Source organism: Aedes albopictus, chromosome 2 (assembly GCF_035046485.1).
Source record: "Aedes albopictus strain Foshan chromosome 2, AalbF5, whole genome shotgun sequence".
Taxonomy (NCBI): domain Eukaryota; kingdom Metazoa; phylum Arthropoda; class Insecta; order Diptera; family Culicidae; genus Aedes; species Aedes albopictus.
The window spans coordinates 268195355-268220409 of NC_085137.1; the positions used below are offsets into that span (position 1 = coordinate 268195355).

General features: G+C 40.5%; 1 protein-coding gene across 1 annotated transcript; it reads left to right on the forward strand.

The window, feature by feature from the left end:
* Positions 1–21911: 21911 nt before the first annotated feature.
* LOC109621774 (myosin heavy chain, non-muscle-like) lies at positions 21912–24785 on the forward strand. Its single transcript, XM_020075893.3, has one exon. It carries the CDS (start codon positions 21917–21919, stop codon positions 23864–23866), a length of 1950 nt encoding a protein of 649 aa, XP_019931452.1. The 5' UTR covers positions 21912–21916; the 3' UTR covers positions 23867–24785.
* Positions 24786–25055: the final 270 nt, after the last annotated feature.

Consider the following 25055-nt stretch of genomic DNA (forward strand, 5'->3'; position numbering starts at 1 on the left):
TAGAAGATATTGAGAGCTATTAGAAGACGTAATAGTAGTAAACGCTGTGATTTATGCAAGTGAAATCATCATATTTCATCAAAACAATACTTAAATACGTGATTTTTTGATAGTTTGCGTTATTTTTTTCTGCTAAAAACATTGTTTTTCGTAAATTTACAACCTGTTTTGGTCATGAAACTTTCATTGTATTCTTTTGAAACACTTCCGATAAAAATAACTACATAAAATCTCAATTTGGAAACATTTACAATATTATGACATATTTATATGAGATGCATGCAAAATTAATATGGCAACACTTCCAAAAACGATCTAATCCACGATTTACAAGTCAATCTATAATGCAGATCTCCATACAAAATGACTTTGTTGGATATTTTTCGAAATTTGATAGTTTTTTATTATGGAATTCTAAAAAATGTACAATTCGGCTAAACGAATGTCTAGGCAAAAAATGACATTTTAAGGGTTTTTACCCTCGTTTTTGTTTCAGTGTATATGTAAGTGTGATGTATCACATTTTTATAAAAAAGTACTAGATATACTATCACTACGATAAAAAAGTTTTATCATAAAATCTTTTGTTTGAGTTTCCTGACACTTTTTTGAAAATTTTTTAGCCTCGGCTAAACGAATGTCTATCACTGTAGTATATAAGTTATTGTCTTCTTCTCATCTTCCATCATTCTTTCGTGACACCTCGAGGGGAACGCATCGGAGGACTGCCAGCCAGTTTCTCCGTTAGCTTCCCCCTTCAGTATGTTTTGGCTAGCCGTGCGCGGTGGTCGTCGACTGCTGCCAGTCGTCTTCGCATCGCCTTGCGCGGTACCAGTGGGGCCGCCAACCAGTTCACACTGGATCATCTCTGCGAAAATTTTCTTCATTCTAGCTTCATCAGGCGTCCGGCCAGCACAAGCCAACATTGGAATTAACCAAATTACACCGCTGGAACGCGCTTGCAGTAATACTGCAAGTAAATTGAAATAGCCCTTGTAAGGGCTACGAAAATGTCCCACAGGAGTGAAAAAATAACTTTCTTAAGAGGAAGGACACAAGTGTCAATCACTATAAGCGCTGTGTGAAAATTGAATAGCGCTCCATCGCAACCATGAGGCATTCGACTCAAATTTGCGAAAACTGTGCTATTTGATTGGCAATTCGGAAAACGTTTTCTTCTTCTCAGATGATGAAGAAAGTTTCATTTTGATGAAATGTATTACTCAGTGTTGCCATATTTCAATGTGTGTAAGTCTTCGCAATGTTCGTAAATCTTAACCATTTTGCCGAAAAATTTGCATGATTTTTAGAAATTATTTGTTTAACATTATAATTGTGCTGAATCATACCTCACGGTGTGTTGAAACAGGATTATTATCGCACTTTCATGAACCTAAAATATTTTTTCGTTATAAGTTAGCCTTCGCAGTATATATTAAGATTCTGGAGGTTAAAAAATCTTTCATCGGGGAAAATTAAAATAAATTCGATTTTAGTAGTTTACCACTTTTCTCATATAATTATGGTATTACGCTAATCTGATGAACCTAAACTCCGCAAGAAAAGTCCCTTTTCTAATAATAAATATGAAACCATTTAAAGAGAAACGAATGCAAAAGTCTTCACAACGAGTTTAAATTTGTACGGCGTACGTTTCGTGTGTCCAGCCCACTACAGTCTGCCGAAAGTCATAAATCATAAAAGTCTACATTCCTTCCATATGTCTGGTACATAGATATTTGTAATGGAGGAAAACAAATTACGGGTATTAGTTGCACATATTTTGCATGCCACACCACGTAACGATACACCTAAACGACGAACTAACGGCCACGAAAGATGATTCGATTGCATGGTGACTTAATCACCCGTATTTTTTTTTACATTCATGGTAACTGTAAATTTAATTGTTTTGAGCTTGTTTAGCAGAAATACTGTTAGCTCTTCGAATATAATAAGAACTTTTATGCATGGCTCGATGTTTCACTAAAAAGTGAAAATTTATCCTATGAATACTTTTGTTCGCATGTTGGACACATAGGGCCGATTTCTTCACCCTGACTAAAGCGTTAAACCAGGTTTTACTATATGGGTAAGCCTGGTTTACCGGTTAATCCGAGGTGAAGAAATCAGTCCTTAGAGAATAGCTTTTAATTATTCTTTCGGCACACGCCCTTGATACACATACTTTAAGGTAAGCATTTGTAATCACTTTTTTTATTGTGAAATCAATCAATGTTTGATTGAAACAGTTTTAGATATGATGATGAAGAACCTGGGCTCTGTCTTCTTTTAACTTAGTTTTAGATATGTTCATCATGAATATGTTCATTGTTGTTTATGCTGAGAACAAATTTAACAAAATTTACAGATAAAATAAAAATTGACAATGTAGAACAAGATTAAAAAGACATCAATGTTCTGGAAATGTCACCGTTGTCAGTTCTGGGAAAAGGGAGGCAAGATTGACGCAATTTGAGGTTTCAATACAACTTTTTGAGAAATTTTATTACTTATTTTATGCTTCATTTCGGAATCATTGAATAGATTTTGATTGCATAGAAGATGGTTGGAAGGTATCGAGTGTACGGGTGACTTTTTAATTCTTCAATTCTAATGAATAGTTTCCACTTTGTAAGTACAGTGCAGTGGTTTTTCAGTTTTATGACTAGTCGTTTTAATCACTCTTCCTTTTTATTTCGTTTTTATCACGCTCTGCAAGGACAAGTGACACTTCTCTCCATACTAAATCTGTTGCCAAACTCACTTTGCAAAAAAGAAGGAATTTTACTTTGGAAAAAGAAATTTCAGGCCAAACATGTCTAAAGGTCCTATCTGCAGAAGAGAGGCTCTCTTCGGTTTCCCTCTCTTTCGTTAATATCTCAGCTGTTTATTTGTATTATGATTGTCTCCTTGCATTTAACGATGGTCAAAACAATTGTCTTTTGATTTGTACTGCAAAAATAGTTGAAAAGTGTACAACATTGCAATAATTGCAATAATTGACAACATTGCAACATTGCAATAATTGAAAAAGAAAGTGAACAAAGAGAGCCTCTCAAATGCAGATAGGACCTATTGAAATGTTTGGCCTGATTTTATTTTATGCAGTCTAACATTGAAACCATTAAAATGCATGAAGTTTTTATCAAGACCAAAGTGTCTTATAAAGTAAAACTACGAACATAGAAAAAAAAATCACTACACGAGACTACTATTATTGAAATGCATCGTATTACTTGCAAATTGATATGTTTCCAATATATTTAAGGCTTATACTATCAGATGTCATTCACATTGACATATATTAAGCATGCGTTTCATTCGGTAAAGTAAATTCTTAATTAAAAACTTGTGATGTTTTGAAAAAGATTTTAATACCATTTGTATAATTATCCTTGATCAAATGATTGTTTGATTAAAAAATATGTAATGAAATTCAAATTGCTTAGATAATATCACGTTAACCCGCTGTTTCATCTCATTACACCCGTTTCAACTTGCCCCGGTGTACCTTATTTTAAACCGAATGTTGAATTATCATTTTTGAATGTTTTTTTGTTATTTGAGACTCTAGAGCCCACTCAACCCTAAAGGTATCAATTTATAAGTAACAAGGAGATAAGTCTTTGAAAATTTTAAGATTTTGTATGGACGAAAGTCTTCAACAGATTAGAGGCAGAACCTTTACAAATAAGTTACGCACATTCAGTATAGTCGACTCACACTTTTTACAAATATCCATGTGGATGTGGTATTAGATGCAAAGTATGTGCAATTAATACCCGCCATTTCAGTCAAATTAGCACATGAAGGGTATGTGCTGCAAATGGAATGTCACAGTCACAGGTGTATGGCGCTTCCTCAAATGTAGGGGTTGCACTTATGGGAAGTATTTGTTAACCTCCATTGCAAATATCTATGTGCCAGACAAATGGAAGGAATGTAGACTTAAAAATTTAAGATTTTCGGCAGACTGTTGTGGGCTGGACACACGAAACGTACGCCGTACAAATTTAAACTCGTAAAGACTTTTGCATTTGTTTCTCTCTAAATGGTTTCAAATTCATCATTAGAAAGGGGACTTTTTCTAGCGGAATTTAGGTTCATTAGATTTGAGTAATACCGTAATTATATGAAAAAAGTGGAAAACTACTAAAATCGAATTTATTTTAATTTTCCCCGATGAAAGATTTTTTAACCTCCAGAATCTTAATATATACTGCTAAGGCTAACTTATAACGAAAAAATATTTGAGGTTCATGAAAGTGCGATAATAATCCTGTTTCAACACACCGTGTACCTATCGATTTGTAAATGTTTAATGAGATAATTATTCGAAAGGATTTGGTGTGCATTGTGAAAGTATCGAAACCACCGAGAATTTAAAATCAACTGCATCAAAAGTACGGCGCGGAAATTCAACCATTTTTGTCGCATAGGAGTTCAATTTTCTGTAAAGTTGGTTCGAACAGTTCCTTAGAGGGCCAACAATTTTCTGAAAGAGGTTGCGGTGAATTTTCCGAGAAAGTTGCTACCGCCAAGAATTTGAAACCAACTACATCAAAAGCACTCTGTGGAAATCAAACCGCATCTTGTCGCAGAAAAGGCAACATTTCTCTAGTACGCCCATTGCACTATTGCATTCCTTTTCATCATAACAAATGTTTTAAAATTGAGACTGTCAAACCAATTATTCTTACAAAGCCTATCATCGTCGCTGTTCTGACATTTGCTGCCAGAACAACGAAATTATTGATCACACGTGCAATATTTTGAACAAATTCTGGTTCAAACAGCCCTTTTGAGGGCTTCATCAGCAGTTTTCAGAAAAAGTATACGGCAAATTTTTTGACAAAGTGACGCTGGTCACATAAGTGTCAAAACCGCCGAATTTTGAAACCTACTCCTAAATTAAATGCAACAGCTTGCCTTATCACCGAATTTGTCACCGAATTTGTCGAGTACGCTTCCTTCTTGCGTGTACAGTCACAGTGTATAGTTATAAAGGAATTTCTTCAGGCTTTGCTTATGCTTCAAACTTTGTTCTAAATATTTCCAACACAAGTCCCCAGAATCCATCAGAATCTTGCAGAATTTACCTTGTTAAAATTAAACGATTTTCAGACTATTAGCCAATACAAATTCTATTATTGATCAAAAGAAATTGCATAGTAGTCATTTGTCGTTCATAACAAATTGCTTTACGTAGTTTACGTCATGCGGTTGTGTCTTGTACAACACCCCTCTGATTTTTTTATATATTGTAAGGTTGAGCATGACGTTTGTGGAAAAAAGCAGAGGAAGCGAAATTTTAAAGAAATTTGAGGAGGCGGGGGATTTGTTCTTGCAATGTGGGCTGCAAAACGGTGAGTCGATAAGGAGAGCGTCCAATAAAGCTCTGGTCCTCACAAGTTCCTACCTCATGCTTCCACGGGTCAAGCGATGACAAAGACCGCCAGCTAAGAGTTGTGTGCTTAGCTGGTAGTGCAGCCTGGGCACTGTTGTCCTTCTGACTTCAGCTAGATTGAGGAGGTACGATCCGAGCGTCTGTTCACCAAGGAGGTGCGGCTCAAACAGCGTCTGTTCTGGCATCCAGCGGCTGAGTAAGAAACGCTGCACCACGCCCAGCTAGATCCAAGGTGGTAGCCCCATCAGCATGATCGTCCCAGTGTTGGTTGGGACGATAAACAGAACTGGCACGATGGCCCTCCGGCGAGACAGGAGTGTTGGCGTAGGCCCAATAAGCCACCCGTAAAAATCCCCATTGCGAATAACATAGGAGAAAATACGACTCGATACAATCGGCAAAGACCCACGCGACGAAATAAGGACTACGATTGGAAACTTGGAACATGGAATTGCAAGTCACTAGGTTTCGCAGGATGTGACAGGATAATCTACGACGAACTACATCCCCGCAACTTCGACATCGTGGCGTTGCAGGAACTTTGTTGGACTGGACAGAAAGTGTGGAAAAGCGGGCATCGAGCGGCTACCTTCACCAAAGCCGTGGCACCACCAATGAACTGGGAACAGGATTTATAGTGTTGGGCAAGATGCGACAACGTGTGATCGGGTGGCAGCCGATCAACGCAAGGATGTGCATGTTGAGAGTTAAGGGCCGTTTCTTCAACTACAGCATCATCAACGTCCACTGCCCACACGAAGGGAGACCCGATGACGAGAAAGAAGCGTTCTACGCGCAGTTACAGCAAACATACGATGGTTGCTCGCCGAGTGACGTGAAAATCGTTGTCGACGACATGAACGCGCAGGTAGGAAGGGAGGAAATGTACAGACCGGTAATCGGGCGAAACAGCCTGCACGCCGTATCGAATGATAACGGCCAGCGATGCGTAAACTTTGCAGCCTCCCGTGGTATGGTAGTCCGAAGCACCTTCTTCCCCCGCAAAGATATCCACAAAGCCACCTGGAGATCACCCGACCATCAAACAGAAAACCAAATCGACCACGTTCTAATCGACGGTAAATTCTTCTCAGATATAACCAACGTCCGCACATACCGCAGTGCGAATATAGATTCGGATCACTACTTAGTCGCTGTATGCATGCGCTCAAAACTTTCGCTAAAGACTAAAGACACTGTATGCTAAAGACACGAAATCTGATGATTGTTGCTGTTGATGATGATTGTCATGACAATGATGCTGTCGAGTAATCAGTAATGCTTTTAAAGCGCGTTTGACAGGTCTCCTGCTCGATTGGAATGACATTGACAGCAAATTTGAAATTCCAATTGGAACATTTCGTGTCTTTGCATATAGTGTCTTTAGTTATCACCACGCGTCGAAGTCGAACGCCGCGGCTCAACATCGAGCAACTTCGTAACGTAGAAGTGGCTCAAGACTACGCGCAGCAGTTAGCAGTGGCCCTACCAACGGAAGAGCAGCTTGGCGCAGCTACACTTGAAGATGGCTGGAGCGACATACGATCCGCCATAGGTAGTACCTCGGCTACAGCACTAGGCTTCGCGACTCCGAATCACAGAAACGACTGGTACGACGGCGAATGTGAACAGTTGAAAAACGAGAAGAATGCAGCATGGGCGAGAATGCTGCAACACCGTACGAGAGCGAATGTGGCACGTTACAAACAGGCGCGGAACAGGCAGAACTCAGTCTTTCGGATGAAGAAGCGCCAGCAGGAAGAACGAGATCGCGAAGCGATGGAAGAGCTGTACCGCGCTAAGGATACACGAAAGTTCTACGAGAAGCTGAACCGCTCGCGCAGAGGCTTTGTGCCACAAGCCGACATGTGCCGAGATAATCACGGGAATATTCTCACGAGCGAGCGTGAGGTGGTCGAGAGGTGGCGGTAGCATTACGATGAGCACCTAAATGGCGACGTTGCAAGTACTGAAGGCGGCGTGGTAACAGATCTAGGAGTATGTCCACAGGACGAAAGACTCCCGGCCCCTGACCTTCAAGAGATTGAGGAGGAGGTTGGCCGGTTGAAAAACAACAAAGCCGCTGGAGCAGATCAACTACCAAGCGAGCTTCTAAAATACGGTGGAGAAGCACTGGTGAGAGCACTACACTGGGTCATTACCAAGATTTGGGAGGAGGAAGTATTACCGGAGGAATGGATGGAAGGTATCGTGTGTCCCATCTGCAAAAAGGGCGACAAGTTGGATTGCGGGAACTACCGCGCGATCACACTACTGAGCGCTGCCTATAAGATACTCTCTCAAATTTTATGCCGCCGTCTATCACCGATTGCAAGAGAGTTCGTGGGGCAATATCAGGCTGGATTTATGAGTGAACGCGCTACAACGGACCAGATGTTCGCCATTCGCCAGGTGTTGCAGAAATGCCGCGAATACAACGTGCCCACACATCACTTGTTCATCGATTTCAAATCGGCGTATGATACAATCGATCGAGAACAGCTATGGCAGATTATGCACGAATACGGATTCCCGGATAAACTGATACGGTTGATCAAGGCGACGATGGATCGAGTGATGTGCGTAGTTCGAGTATCAGGGACACTCTCGAGTCCCTTCGAATCTCGCAGAGGGTTACGGCAAGGTGATGGTCTTTCGTGCTTGCTGTTCAACATTTCTTTGGAGAGTGTAATAAGAAGAGCGGGGATAAACACGAGTGGGACGATTCTCACAAAGTCCGTTCAGCTGCTTGGTTTCGCCGATGATATTGATATTATTGCTCGTAAATTTGAGACGATGGCGGAAACGTACATCCGACTAAAGAGTGAAGCCAGGCGAATCGGATTAGTCGTTAATGTGTCGAAGACAAAGTACATGATGGCAAAGGGCTCCAGGGAGGAATCACCGCGCCCGCCACCCCGAATTCATATCGACGATGATGAAATCGAGGCGGTTGAAGAATTCGTGTACTTGGGCTCACTGGTGACCGACGACAACGACACCAGCAGAGAAATTCAGAGGCGCATTGTGGCAGGAAATCGTGCCTACTTTGGACTCCGCAGAACTCTACGATCGAATAAAGTTCGCCGTAACACGAAGTTAACCATCTACAAAACGTTGATTAGACCGGTCGTCCTCTATGGGCACGAAACATAGACCCTACGTGCAGAGGACCAACGCGCCCTTGAAGTTTTCGAACGGAAGGTGTTGCGTACCATCTACGGCGGAGTGCAGATGGAAGACGGGACTTGGAGAAGGCGAATGAACCACGAGCTGCATCAGCTGCTGGGAGAACCAGCCATCGTCCATACCGCGAAAATCCGGAGGCTACGGTGGGCGGGTCACGTCATCAGGATGTCGGATAGCAACCCGACTAAAATGGTTCTCGAGAGTCATCCGACCGGTACAAGAAGACGTGGAGCGCAGCGAGCTGGGTGGGTCGACCAAGTGGAGGACGATCTGCGGACCCTAGGCAGAGTGCAGAACTGGAGACAAACAGCCATGGACCGAGTGAAATGGAGGCGGCTACTATGTACAGCAGAGGCCACCCCAGCCTTAGCCTGACCGGTAAGTTAAGTAAGGGATTTGTTTTCAGAATTTCTCACGGGGAAAAAATAATGACCGCTCGGCCAGTTTTGACAGCTAAGAAAACCTTAGAATAAAGCCTGTATCCGCAATAATCGGGACAAAGAAATACAGCTGTAACTCTGCAATATATAGATTAAAATTGCTCAAATTTAACCTAATAACATCTTAAGATATGTTCATTTCACCTACAAAATTTTATGAGAATCGGTGCAATACTTTTTGTTGTAGCAATGAAAGAGTAGAATGTGTGCCATTGAAATTTGTACTGCCCCTAGTTTTTTTTGTCAGCACTGTAACTTTTGAATTTGGCAAAGGAAATGGCTAAAATTTTGAACACAAACCTCTCAATCTACATTTGTTGCATGGGCAAAATTTCAAAAAAATCGATGCACTATCAACAATTTATAGTCGAAACATGTATTGGGACTGATCGTGATTTTAGCCCCTCAGACAGCAATTAGTCAGCACCCTTTATTGTTTCGATTGTACTATCGAAAGTACTATATCAAAAATCATCCAATTTTGCAGGCTTAATAAACACATAATCAACTACCTTCTGTGAAAATTTCATGAAAATTGGCAGAGAAATTCAAAAGTAATGAATAGGCAAACATCGCACATAAAAAATACGAAAGATTTTCACTAACGCTCCCCCTTATCAACACTAGTAGTTTACAAACCAATTGATCAAAGTTCATCAAATTTTGCAAGAAAGTGTCTCTATAAGTATCATAACTACTGTAACGGTTCACCTGAGAGCTTGGGATATTGTCAAGCGATCATTGTTTGTCATTTTCAGTGTTGGTTTGAACCGTGAATAGATCGGTCACCGCTTAATTGTACACTCCAATCTGTTAATAAATCAGTTAAAAACGTCAGTTCAAAGTGCTTCTTATTTCATACCGAGACCGTTTCGTTACATCTGGGGGCTCAACCGGGATATACTTCCCACTAGAGATGGGCAATCAGATCCGGACCCGTTCAAAAGATTCGTATCAGTAGAGTGAGTGAGTGAGCCGTGGATCTTTTACAGAGAGAACCGGGTCACTTGTTTACATGGTTCCGTGAGAAAGAGCCTAAAAGAACCGGTTGGTTCTCTTTGTTTCGCTCTGGTTCATTTCCAAATCACAGCTCTACGACATATGTTTTTTTCGCGCCCAGCACACAACCAACAGCAGTGGTCCAGGTCCAGTTCTCTCACCCTGGCTTTTGAGCCGCAAACAACGCACACGATCTCTCGCTCTCAGCTCTAGCGGGAGAGCAGTACCGGCGGCCCGGACAGAGCTGATCCGAACAACCCGAACACGAACTGACACATTATTATTAACTTCTTTCGTTCGGTTCTTCCGCAGTATCCAGTATGTTGTGTAGTGCTGGCTCTGGGAGTAATGCGGGTATGTTATAACAAGAGAATGAGTGTCGCTTGCTGTGTTTGAGAGAGTAAACTGGAAGCAAGCAATCCTACAATCCTAAATATTTGGTTCGTTGAAGCTTGGTCATTATCCATAACTGAGCCGCTGATCTGCTCAAAAGATCCGGTTCACTAATGTGAGGGATCCGGTTCGGATCCGATCACTGTAGTGAGCCGTTTTGCCCACCTCTACTTCCCACCGAAGTTAATCGAAAATGGACCAGAAAGTTATTGATCTTAAGCAACGGTTATGTCGGCTTGAGCGGATTGTTATAAAGTTAGAAGCTATAGTCAAGAATATCTTCAGTGTCGAACTGCTCCAACAGACAACACCCGAGGAGGATGCCGATGGTGCAAACAATAGCAGTGTTTGTTCGCAACAGTCAATGCAGCTACCTCAGCCATCCACAGTCACACTGGATTCTGTACCACGCCTAGAACAAAAAGGGAGATAGAATATACATGTACCAGTTGCACGTTTATGACCAATAACATTCAAAAGCCGTGATTTACTTCAAACAGTGACTTTTTCACAGCAGCGGAATTTTTGGAACGGTTTGAAAAATATTCACGTGTCCAAAATGCTGGAGCCACTGATAGCTGGATGATCACCATGGTATATGATTGCTTGTCTGGATCACCTAAGACTTGGTATCGGATGTATTCTTACAAATTTGTTAGTTGGGATCTCTTCAAAATGCTTTTCATGAAACAGTTTTGGGGAAATCGTCGTCAACGAGAATTCAAAAATCTGCTCCACCATGGAACTTATGAGCAAAAGGGTTCTTCTTCTTCTGTATGGCTCTACGTTCTCACTGGAACTTGGCCTGCCTCTCTCCAACTTAGTGTTCTTTGAGCACTTCCACAGTTATTAATTGGAGGGCTTTCTTTGCCTGCCATTGCATGAATTTTGTACCTTGTGAGGCAAGCACAATGATACACTATGCCCAGGGAGTCGAGAAAATTTTCCCGACCGGAACGGGAATCGAACCCGCCGTCTCCGGATTGGCGATCCATAGCCTTAACCACTAGGCTAACTGGAGACCCTGAGCAAAAGGGTAAAACTTCCAAAATGAGCACGTATTTTGCGAGGATGCTAAGTAAAGCAAGATACATGACGTTGCCGCCTACGGAACGTGAAATCCTATCTCTGTTAACCGAACACTTTCCAAAACCCATCCGAGAGGACCTGCGCCATGCCAACAGAATTGAAACGTTTTACGACTTCTTGATCGAAGAGGATTTAGCGAGAAACAACAAAACTTCAAAGAAACCGTTGTTTGGGGAGCTGAGGATTACCTAGCGTACCTGCTACACGAACTATCATTACTTGTTGGACAAATAATGAATGTTCTAGGGAGGGGAGCTGTAACGGTTCACCTGAGAGCTTGGGATATTGTCAAGCGATCATTGTTTGTCATTTTCAGTGTTGGTTTGAACCGTGAATAGATCGGTCACCGCTTAATTGTACACTCCAATCTGTTAATAAATCAGTTAAAAAACGTCAGTTCAAAGTGCTTCTTATTTCATACCGAGACCGTTTCGTTACACTACTAACAAAATTTCATAATTATCATCACAGAACTTTGAACTGTAGCGTAAAAGAACCATCTATTATGCGAATGAAAATTGGTCAAGACTATACAAAATACTTAAAACCACGTCTGTTTGTTTTTCATCCACAGTTAAAAGTTATGCATCGATGTTTATGAAATTTGGCACAAATAATAAACATACACCAAAGAGTTCTTAGTCAATTATTTGGCCAATTTTACCGATTCATTACAGAGCTACAGCCGTACTTCTGTGTCCCGATTATTGCGGATACAGGCTTTATCTAAACACCTTGGTCTCTATGTTGCTAACGAAAACATTCGAGACGAAGGCATTGATACGGTGGCAGCCACCGTCACGCTCTTTCTTTGCAAATCTCCTGAACAGCCGAACGCTTGTTAACAGTCGTTCCGATGCAGAGCTATGTCACTCACTGCTGGGTGACTCTCATCTGAAAGGGCCAGGATGAAGGTCAATTTGTTAACCTTCGTCATGCATTAGGGTCATTATGACCCAAAACGTGATTTCAAGCATTAATATCTCTTTTGTTAGTTAGCTTATCGTAATGAAACTGCTTGACTTTTAATATTTTGCAGACATTTAAAAAAAATCCTAAGGTGAAACCAAAATGGCGCCATAATAGTAGTTTACGCAACAAGGTGCAGAATGAAGCTTTTTACAGCACGAGTCGTACATTTATCCAACGAGGCTTGCCGAGTTGGATAATTACGACGAGTGCTGTAAAAATCGAGTTCTGCACCGAGTTGCGTACAACGTTTTTTGCAATTTCATAAATTAACGCTTGAGGCTAGTTTTTAACAAAACTTTTCCATCAAGCACTGATGCTCATTGCCATATTTAAGAAAATCTGATCATAGCAGGTTATACTGTGCAGTTGTCACAATTTTTCAAAACTGCATCCAGAAAGCATCAAGAAGTTGATCAAAACTGAAAACAGTGCTGTAATGGTTCATTACGCCACGCAAATCAGTGCTGTAATGAACCATTACAGCACTGTTTATTTGGTGTGGGAAAGTAGGCCTTTTCCTGTCAGATTTGCGTCAGGTAAAACAGCCTATTACGATGAGAAATTGCAAAAAAAAAGTTACGAATAATGCATTGGGGTCATTATGACTCAGAAATTCAACCTCTCATAGAATGATGATTTTTTCATCAATTCAAATGACCAAAGTCTTATTTGATAGATAATTTCGTCAAGAATGTGTTGATATGTTGAAATAGTGGCTCCGGGGACATTGGCCACCGGGAATCTGCTACACAGGGCACCGTGTCGGACTTGTGGGATTGCACTACATTTTGCCAATAGCAGGGCTGTTACAAAAGTGTCGATTTGGAAACCGCAAAATCCGCGCCAAGCCATTTAAATCCGCGCCGAGGTCATTAAATCCGCGCCAGTACAAAACCATGATTTTGATGACTGAAGCTCATAAAAAACCAAACTTTTGTTGCACTCCAGATGAAGAGCATTTTTAATGATTTAATTTTTGACTATTATTAATCTGTGACTTTAGATGACAACTTATACATCAAAGAAGAACTGAAAAATGTTGTCTACAGGCTATTTTTTTTTAATTGGAATAAAAAGTTTTGAGTCGATAGTTCTTTGATTGTTTAGCAATCAGTGTGTCTGCTATTTTACGAGAAAAGGTTTTCCTTAAAACTATTCCGAAAAAGGAGCATTCTTGGTGATTTTTTTTTTGAAACAATTTATAACCAACGTTAAGGTACAAATCCTGAAATAAAATCTGTAGTAAATACCAAAAATCGTTCGAGAGAATTGAATCAAAATTTTCAGAAACATTTTGAGAATTTCTAGGATTACTTTCTACAGAAACTTATTTTTTGAAGATACAACCCAACTAATATTTCGGCTGTATAAAGACTTAAGAAAGCTTTCTTCCAAAAGCGTTTGCTTAATAAGTTGTTATGCAGATACTTTTGTTAGTAGGGAAATAGAGTAATACTAGTGAAATTCATTGATAAATTTTAATTCTAATGAGATATTTATAAAAAGGAAGCACTTCATAAAAATGTTTGGCAAATTATCTGAAGATTGCGCAAAAGATACATAAAAATATAATTCCAACAGAAATTTATGATAATAGCTTCTGGCACATCGCACCCTTGTAAATTCAGTGAAGATTTAAGCAAGAATGTCCTCAGTCTTAGGATTCCGAAGGCTTCCGAAGGCTTCAAATTCTACCAAGAAACCCTTTAATAACTGTTAATAACCGCAACTCCTCTCACAACGAGTGCTTCAACTAGAAATCAAAGAGAAATTTTACAACAGAAGTTTACGTTTTTTAGAATAATTCTATTAAAATTTTAGCAAAAAAAAATCAATTCGACATAATGTAGCCGCTGCTGGGCGATCCAGCATAAAACACGTGGCTTATGCGCCACTCCTCGAAAGGAGACCACGAGCCCAATTTTAAATTGCCCGGATGAGACTCCCAAAGGGCGAGTCCATTTAATTTCCTGGAAAGGATTTATGGATCGATCCAGCTGGCTACGATCTAAAACGGCCAAACGGGAAATCCCTATTACCACAACATAACAGCACAATCACGACGACACTCAGAGACGACGGTGAGAGATCTCACGTGAACCCCTACGATCTCACTAAAGAGAAGTTCTCATCATTGGCGAACTCTCCTCTCGCCACCAGATCCCTCACTGAGCTGGAAGACACTCATAAAATAACCCAATCAAACTCGACATGGAGGACGGGACACGAAACTACAGAGAAACGCGCAGTGATGTTCAACACATTTAAACAATCAAATTGCTAGGAAGGAAAACTCATAATCACATTTATTCACGGTACTAATGGGACGACTACGGAATATATTGACTTTTGCGAGTACATATAGCGACTTATTTCCTAGGATACATGTTTATTGGCTCATATAATCGAATTCGATTTTCTTATATGTATTGTGTTCGTTCTACTCCCTTCTACCTCCTAGCATGTGTGCGTTCCCTTAGTTACTCCCTATCTCCTATCTGTGCTCAGTGCTCTATGTTCGTGACGTCACTTTCATTGGAAGCTCGGCAACGTATTCGTCTGCGCTCCTGGTGACGAAGCTTTCCTGCAGTGGTGGCGAAGACGGCTCACGCACGCATTTTGACGGGGCCAAGACGTTGGTCCCCCAAGATGTTGTCGGAAAGAATTCCGATCCCCGAAAAGAGGTTTTGTTTTGGCTTTTCAGCACTTCATACTCAGTCTTTGACTGGCAAAAAAGGTCCTCCGCGGCGCCCTCAGCGGACGCCGCACTTCTCGAAAAAAAGGAAAGGTTGACTCACCGATCTGTTCTGCTAACGAACCTTCGCAGTCGATGACCTGCAGGCCGGGTCGTTGACTCACCGGCGGCTTGGCTGATTGATGGTTGATCGGCTCGTCACCGCGTGATCGCAATGGCAGTTGGCGTGCCCTATGCAATGGCGGTTTGCGGCAATTGATGCTGCCCGGCTGGTTTGTTGGCGAACCAGCTCGTGGACCTCGTCCACTTGAAGGTCCCCGGGCCTTCTCGGACCGATATGGTAACGGATCCGTCCGCTTCCGGCTGTTTGGCGGTTGCCGGGTACTTCTCGTCCGTTGGGGAGGAAGCGGTCGCGCTTGGGCGCGGCGAACTGCGGATTGAAGAGAAACTGGCGGGATACGAAACTTAAGCACTGGCACAAGAGCACGCTTAGAGCACAATTTCTCACCTTGGCTTGATCTTTCTACTACTTCTCAATCGCACACAGTTCTTAACGCACAGTTCTTGCCTACTAAGAACGAAACACAAGTTAGACAATTTAACTATATCAAACATCACTTTAACACCTACTTTGGCTCACAAAAATCTACGAAACAAACGCGGACACTTCCAATTCTTTGGACGATCACGGACGAAATGATCGAGTCTTTGTAGCCTCAGATAAGGGAAAGTGAATGATCTTGGACGTACCCGGAAGTACGTCATTTCCCGAAACCCTTCGTGTTACATCGTGACTACACCACTATGCGGATAACTTGACCGATAGTCGTGCTGCTTTCCCTTTCCCATCTTATCCAGAAAACAAATGGCCTCGACCTCGGGAAGCGTTTGTTAATGAATGCTTTTCGTTTGCCTAAGCTAAGGGATATTTACAAATTTGAATTATCTGAGACAGATTGTATTCTCTTACAATCTATCTTATTTTAAATATTTACAAACTTATTTACAAAATATATACAAAATCTCCTGACCGCTACATTGCACCACGGCTATTTTACGAAAATTTGGTTTAAGGACTTAAACCAAATTTTCGTAGTGGTAAATTTTTCAATGTGATTGCAATATACAAATTCATTTTCTTTTTGTTTTTTTTTACTTAATCCCTATAAATTCGATTAATTTCCAGTTTTTTTAGTGTTCATCCGGGTTCCTAACCTATTCAACATATATTAAATTCAAAAATATTGCAAAAATTATAAATGTATACATCATACACAAAATATTTACAAAACAATTACAAAATACAGGTTCATCCCAAAGAAGATTTCTACGAGCCATTCAACGTTCTCTGAGCAAGTGTGAGTACAGACACCAACAAATTCTCAAATCATAACAAATCTTAAAACGGCATTACTGCAGACGCCTCACAGTCTCAGCAGAAGCCAACCATAACAACACACCATTGAGATCGTTTCTCGAACATCTCAATGAACGTAAACTTACATATAACAGGTACACATGGAGAGAAACAAACATCGAACCTTGCTGTCGATTAACTGCCTCTCTCCGATACAACCGCACATAACATCAATAAACAGGATCATCCAGACTCGAAGCACACCAATCCTCATCGCTGGTACTACGCTCCGCATCTGAATTCTCCGCAACTGTTTCATCTCACAGAAACCCTCCAAGCCTGTTACTTGGATTTGCGCCTCTGTGTATGATAAAACGCAATACAACCACAATCATCTACACACAACATGTACAGTCCCGATTCGTTCGTTGGCGGCTCGTTAGATGGGTTGTCTCGATAGTTGAATGTTCACTGGTTGGGGCAAAACCCAACTAAAAAGCACTGTCAATGTCAAAATCGATGTCAAAAAGAGTTTGACGTCTGACCGCCGTCGCATCGCAGCTCCTATATACAGAACGTTTATGCAAGTATGTGAGTGTTTCGTGACATAATTTTCGTCACTTGCGTGTGTTTACAGCATTTTGATCAGTTGTCAGTTGCCCCAACGAACGAACACGATTCGCTAATCGGGGCGCAGTCGTGACCCAACGAGCGAATCTTCACTGTATTGACACACCAGAGTACACCCCGGCTCTCGTCAATAGATGTGTATGAAACGTGAATTCTCCCCACAATTCTTCCTCTCATAACCCGATCATCTGTCATTCACGGATTCCTGTCATCCTGTTGATAGTAACCGCACCTTTCAAGCTCCTGTCTGTCCCTGTCATTCACTTCATTTCCGAGAGCGACGTTCCTATCTAGGTCCTTTTGCCTCGAGCTATGACTGCTTGAAGACTGCCTTGTTGTCGCCTCAGTTTTTCCATGTCGATTCGGGTATTTACCCTTGCTTTCAGATCCCGCATATCGTTCGCTACTTCCTTGCCTGCCTGCCAAGTTACCATTCTCCGAACCACTATCTCCGTTTCCACCTTTGGCCCCCTCAGATTGACTCAAAAGCATCTCCACTTTCCGTTGTAACTCCTTGACCTGCGCTTCTAAAACTCTCTCCCTCTCGCTAGGCTGTACCTGTCGTCCGTTAGCTTCTACTGGTGCCTCTGTCCTCGAATCCTGATTCAAATTTGGCTCAACCTGTCCCTTTGGTTTTGCCCCATTCCTACTGGACTTTCTATCCCCTTCGAAGTTGAAAGGGTCTGGTCGCTTCTCTTGTTCCATTCTTCCTTCGAATTTGTTTAACTCCACCCGAATATCCTGCAGTAACTCTTTCCGCATCCGCTCAGAATCAGCATCCTTAGTCATTATTCTATAGACTATGCCATAATAATGCTTCAACCGAGAAAACGTTCTGTCATCCAAACCATTTGCCAACTTATTCCTCAACTCTCCAACCCTAGAGCAAATTATATCGTACTCTTGGTCAATAGTAAACGGCGACTCATATACCCTTCCTTCCTTTTCATCCTCCTTAAACAAATACCTCAACATCCGATATTTCGCCTCAACATCATTATTAGTCTCTTCACCTTTTCCCCGAATCGTTAACTCATAATCCACTTCCTCATTTATCAAATGGTCCGCATAAGGGAGTCTAAGAGCCATTTTACAAAATATATTATAAATACAAAAAAAGGAATATATAAGAAAAGAAGCTTAAATTCAACGATAATTTTCAACGTAATAGATTTACAACAAAATATAATGTCACACTACACAAATTCAATATTTCCCAAAACTCAATATCTTCTAAATTCTCAATAATCACAAAAAATTACTTTAACACTCAACTTTCCACAGACTCAAAATATCGAAAGAAACACTAAATCATTCGAAAACTATCAAATCATGAACCTAAAACTATCCATAAATACCACAAAATTCATAAATTCACATAATTTTACATCAGAAACTCAATAACTTACTCAAATATTACGAAAACCTTTAGTTGGGCGCCAATTTGTAGCCGCTGCTGGGCGATCCAGCATAAAACACGTGGCTTATGCGCCACTCCTCGAAAGGAGACCACGAGCCCAATTTTAAATGGCCCGGATGAGACTCCCAAAGGGCGAGTCCATTTAATTTCCCGGAAAGGATTTATGGATCGATCCAGCTGGCTACGATCTAAAACGGCCAAACGGGAAATCCCTATTACCACAACATAACAGCACAATCACGACGACACTCAGAGACGACGGTGAGAGATCTCACCTGAACCCCTACGATCTCACTAAAGGGAAGTTCTCATCATTGGCGAACTCTCCTCTCGCCACCAGATCCCTCACTGACCTGGAAGACACTCATAAAATAACCCAATCAAACTCGACATGGAGGACGGGACACGAAACTACAGAGAAACGCGCAGTGATGTTCAATACATTTAAACAATCAAATTGCTAGGAAGGAAAACTCATAATCACATTTATTCACGGTACTAATGGGACGACTACGGAATATATTGACTTTTGCGAGTACATATAGCGACTTATTTCCTAGGATACATGTTTATTGGCTCATATAATCGAATTCGATTTTCGTATATGTATTGTGTTCGTTCTACTCCCTTCTACCTCCTAGCATGTGTGCGTTCCCTTAGCCACTCCCTATCTCCTATCTGTGCTCAGTGCTCTATGTTCGTGACGTCACTTTCATTGGAAGCTCGGCAACGTATTCGTCTGCGCTCCTGGTGACGAAGCTCTCCTGCAGTGGTGGCGAAGACGGCTCACGCACGCATTTTCACGGGGCCAAGACGTTGGTCCCCCAAGATGTTGTCGGAAAGAATTCCGATCCCCGAAAAGAGGTTTTGTTTTGACTTTTCAGCACTTCATACTCAGTCTTTGACTGGAAAAAAAGGTCCTCCGCGGCGCCCTCAGCGGACGCCGCACTTCTCGAAAAAAAGGAAAGGTTGACTCACCGATCTGTTCTGCTTACGAACCTTCGCAGTCGATGTGTAGCGGTCCTGCCGACCGAAGGAAGCATTTCCCTCCCTGTATCGAATAAATCTAAAGATCAATGATCACCATTGATCTAAGAAAGACCCTTTATTTCCTCATGGTGCTCCACGCAATTAGTGGATTACATCACATGTGGATTTCACGGTCATGTTTATAGACCAACGCCGGTTAACCAAGAAACAAGCAGAGAGAATGCTTACTGCTTGTTGCTGGTTGACCTGGTGATATAACGTTCTCGCTCCAATGCCGGAGAAATGTTTTTCTTTTAATTTTTGTTTGTCGCCCGGCAGCGCTGACTGAACCCCAGCAAGGTCTCAGTCACGCGGCCGAACTAATGAAGCCAGAGTGGACGACGCCCGGTTTGGCTTTTCTCTTTTCTCTTAGGCCGGAACAAATCTGATTTTCTTCTTTTGTCACAATACTCGTTTGCTCGCTAAGGGGGAGGACAATAAATAATAAATGTATTTGACGAAGAAATACCCAAACAATTCGGCAAAATCTATAAACTCATCGGATTTGTTAAGAAATTTTCTGTGCAACTCTAATTTCACCTTAAAAATTAAAAATTTCTTGAATAATTTATTGGTGTTCCCCCTCAAAATGTTGAATTTCGACTAAAATTTTCCGAGGGGGCGGTGACATACGAGAAAATCGAAATTTGTGTCAGCCTTATTTCTTTTCAGATCGGGAGAATGAGTTCTTGCGACGGCAAGTTAAAAGACCCGCGATTGACGCCGGGGCGGGGTTGTATTGTTGTGGTGCGCGTTTTGGACTGTCCGCGGGGTCCGTTTGCCGGCCGATCGTCATCGCCCGTGTCGCTGTGTGGTTGATCGTTGGCTGCTGGTGTTCAGAAGCTGGTGTTTAGAAGCTGGTGTTTATAGGAGTTAAGAATTGAGCCTTAAGAGTGCTAGAGTAGTGTTTGATCGTGAATAAAGTTTAGAAATGATTTCGACATTAGTGTTAGCAGTCAGTTAGATGTGAAAGAAATCCAGTGCCGTGCCGCTCACGGCTATACATTCTGGTGACAGCGCAAAAGCGCTAAACAAGTGCAGGCACGCCGTTTGTGACGGGAAAGTGAAAAAGAATAAAAACCTATTGAAGTATCTTAGACCCAGCTGGTTACTACAGAAGAAATCGTGTAAGTGTTGCGTAAAAAACTATTAGGCGAAACAGTGTGAATCATTCAGTTGAGTAGAACTCTTGAACCGTGCACAGTTTGAGTGTGATGCTGATCTCGGATTCCTTTCAACGAAAATTGTTGTGTTACTCATCGAGTCAAAACAGAGAAGAAGTTGGACCCACTGGATACTACTGAGTCGCACATTTGCAAACCGCTTGCAAATCGATCACTGCCAGATCATTTCCTACAAGAGGAACTACGTATCTTCATCGGACCCAGCAATATGATGCCGAATAATGGGTAAGTCGAATCAATATTTTTTTTAATTGAGTCATTTTAAGTGCGTATGTGTATATGATTTTGGTTCTCTTAGCACAAAATGAAAGTTACAACATTCTAATAGAATGCTATTATTGTATCTTTTTTATTTGAGTTTGAGAAAGGCAAGTAACAAAAAATTGCACGTAAATAAATCCTTTTTTTTTAAAATTATATTTGTTGGCTTTTTCACATGAACTCTTGATCAAATTGAAGATTATGAACTATGAATATTGCAATCTTTGGAATGCTTGAACATTTTATGGCAGTTTAGTTTCTCAAGATCATGTTAGTAAAGCATGTAGAAAAGATATTGCAAAATTTATAACAAAATATTAATTTTAAAGAATCATCTGATTTAATCATGTGGTTATAGAGGAACGAATCTATCAAAAATCTATCAATAATTTATTTCCCGGTTGGTTTCTCCTACTATTTTAACGGATTTGGAATGATCATGGATGTGATTAGAAACAAACATAGGTTGCTGGAGATGAGAGCAAAGATCGTGTTACTGCGACAAACACGGCCAAACCCTGTCGGTAAAACTTTATTTTTCGCGCTTTTCGATTATTGCTTTTATGGATGGCCATGTCATGATATTAGGAGTGTTGATGGCACGGCTTGATTTATTGATGATAATAATTGATATCTATTGATATTAATTGAATAATTTGCTGAAGGAAAAATTAAACATGAAGACACACGACGGGAAAATAGTTCTGTTTTATTCTACAGTTCTCTCGTAATTGATTATGGATTTTGCACTTGCGTGGAGTATGTAACTGTCACAAAATTTATGACCACAGGTAACTCATTTATAGAAGTAGCACTCTCAATAGCTTCCTCAAAAAAAAAAAAAAAAAATGGCATTTCCTAGGTATTCCCAACGGGATAGATTCTTCCGGGTGTCGCGAGACAGGCTCGAGAGAGAGTATGAGGAAGAGAGAGAGTATGAGGATGAGGAATTAAGAGGCATTCATAGGCGACTACAACCGGGTCGGGTTGATAAGCCACGAGGCAATAATAACAACAACAATTACAACCGCAACAACAACAATTACAACCACAACAACAATTACAACCAGAACAACAACAATTACAACCACAACAATTACAACAGCAATGGTTATAATCAACATAACAACAATAGCGATGCTGTTAGAAATAATAAGGCAGCAATGGAAGCAGAGAAATATAAGGAATTATGGGAGGAATCAGAAGAATCAAAAGCTCGATTAGAAAAACTGTTTCAACGTGACATAAAAGAACTTTATGAAGATAGGCGTGATGCTGCTAACGATATGGCTGCAAAAGAAAAGAAATTTGTCAACAAGTTGAAAGCTTTGGAAGCTAAGCTGAGCAATGAGAAAATATTGAATGAAACATTAAGCCAGAAAGTCACTATGCTGAAGATGCGAGAGGAAGAGCATGCTTTATCGGTTGCTGAGAACAAAACGGCAATTAATTCCGAATTGGAAAGTAAAGAAAGGGAAGTACGCAAGTTGAAGGTGCAACTCGAAAGCAATAAGAAGAACTACGTGAAGAAGTTGGCCGAACTGAACTTCACCATCCAGGAAATGAAGAAGCGTTCCGTGGAAGATTCTGATATTGCGAAGGAACTGGAGGAAGCGAAGAAGAAGATGAACAGGGACATCAAAGTACTGCAGCGGCAAATCTTCAAACTGCAAGCCACCAACGATCGGCTGGACAAGAGCAAAAATAATATCCAATCGGAGCTGGAGGATGCCACCATCGAACTGGAGACGCAGCGTACTAAGGTGCTAGACTTGGAAAAGAAGCAGAAGAACTTCGACAAAGTTCTCGCCGAGGAGAAGGCCGTCAACGATCAGCATGCCCAGGAACGGGATGCTGCCGAGCGGGAAGCTCGCGAAAAGGAAATCAAGGTGTTGTCGTTGACGCGGGAGCTGGACGAAGCGTACGAGAAGATCGAGGACCTGGAAACGAAACGGAAAGCACTGCAGAACGAGTTGGAGTCGAAGTTTATGGAATGCGAGCAAAAGACTTTGGAATTGGAAAAGGAGAACCATCGCATGAAAACGGTTATTATTAATTTAGAGCAAGAGAAAAGTGACATTTCTTTGAAGTTTGTGGAATTCGAACGAAAGATTTTGGATCTAGAAAAGGAGAACCATCGTATGAAGACAGTTGTTATTAAACTTGAGCAAGAGAAGAATGACCTATCTTCGAAGTTTATGGATTCTGAGCGAAATATTTTGGATTTGGAAGAAGAAAACCATCGTATGAAAACTGTTATCATCAAGTTGGAGCAACAGAAGAGCGACCTTAGTAAACACTTGCCAGAATCTATTGATAAATCGGAAAAGCTACTCAATGAAAAGGATACGTTGTCAACTAAAGTTCAAGAACTAGAAGAAAATTCAAAATGTTTCAGTAGCTATGAAAAAGTTACAAGTTTTAATGGTCCAAGTGATATTTTTTGCGCAATTAAGGAGAAAACGCAGAACAAATTGACCTCAACGCTGAAACAGTTAAAGAAAGCCCATGCGGAGAAAGCTATGAGCGAAAACTGCAATACTAAAACTCGGTTGAAATTGCAACAGCTACAAGAAACTACCTATGATAACGAGAACTTTTTTCAAGAACTCCAAAGCCAAATCAAACAACAAGAAACTGTTGATACCAAAGAGGAAGCAACTATTGCGAGTCTCGCAAAACGGAATTACTTCGAACCACTCGACAATCTTTTAAACGAGATAGATTTACTACGAGGTTGTGTCTTTTCGGAAAACTATGAGTGCCTAACGGAACTCCTGTGGGATGACCACGGTTGATTTGAACCAAAAACAACATTTATCAACAATAAATATTTTTTCTTCTCGTTTACAACAATTGTAAATACCCATACTGACAAAGGAGAGCTAATTATTCCTCATGTTAAAATATTGTCGATGATATTGACTAATTTACATTATGATTATGAAAAATATATATAGGAATAGATTATACAACTAAGTTGATCAAATTTAAATAAAAATAGAGAGTGACTACATGATATTAAACACATTACCTATTACAGGAAGAGCGATTGATATGAATAATATCAGTGCAAATATAAGCGAAAATCATATTCATCTGTCACCGCTCAGGATAAAGTGGTAAATTGAATTAATGAAAAATGAGAGGAATTTCATACCCTCTATAAATACAAAATGAAAATTAAAAGTAAAATGGAGAGGAATTTCATACCCTCTATAATTATAAAATGAAAATTTAATTGAAATGAGAGGAATTTCATACCCTCTTTAAAAATAAGTGAACATTAATTAAAAATGAGTGGAATAGAATACCCTCAGTAAATATAAAATGAAACATTAAAAGAGAAGTAAGAGAGGAATTACATAACAAAAAAATATTGATAAACTATGAGCCTACAGCTAATTTATAACAATGAATGCGTCCGTCAAACTCAGTTTTGAATGTACCGAAGGGCTGGAAAACCAGAGTAACTACTATTCTGTAAGGGCCATAGATATCAAAGAACAAAGAGAAATAAAGAATTAAGGAGAGGAAAACACACCCTCCAGGAATACAGAAAATACAAGGAAATAATTGAAGAAAAATAATAAAGAAGAGGAATACACACCCTTCAATAACATAATAAACGGAAAATATGAACGAAAGGAGAGATGATTTAGGTGAGGAACACGTACCCTCCAATGATTTAATAGTACAGAAACTAATACGAGAGCAATATTAAGCGTTTTTTTGAAAAAAAAAAACGAATATGAAAACTTAAGAGAATTAAGAGAGGATTTACAAAAGCCCTCTGAAAATTTAAATGGAATTATGAGAAAATTTAAAACACAGAAGGGGACAAAGCAAATGTCTACAAAGTTTGACGAAAGAGGAAATCCAAAACCTCTACGAAATAATGAAATATTAAGAGAGATTAGAGGAACCCATATCCTCTGTAAAAATAATATGGAATGATATTTACAATGTGGTTTTATACACAAGTTA

Coding starts and splice junctions, on each gene's coding strand:
- LOC109621774 (XM_020075893.3), top strand. CDS start 21,917: ATGGCATTTCCTAGGTATTCCCAACGGGATAGATTCTTCCGGGTGTCG.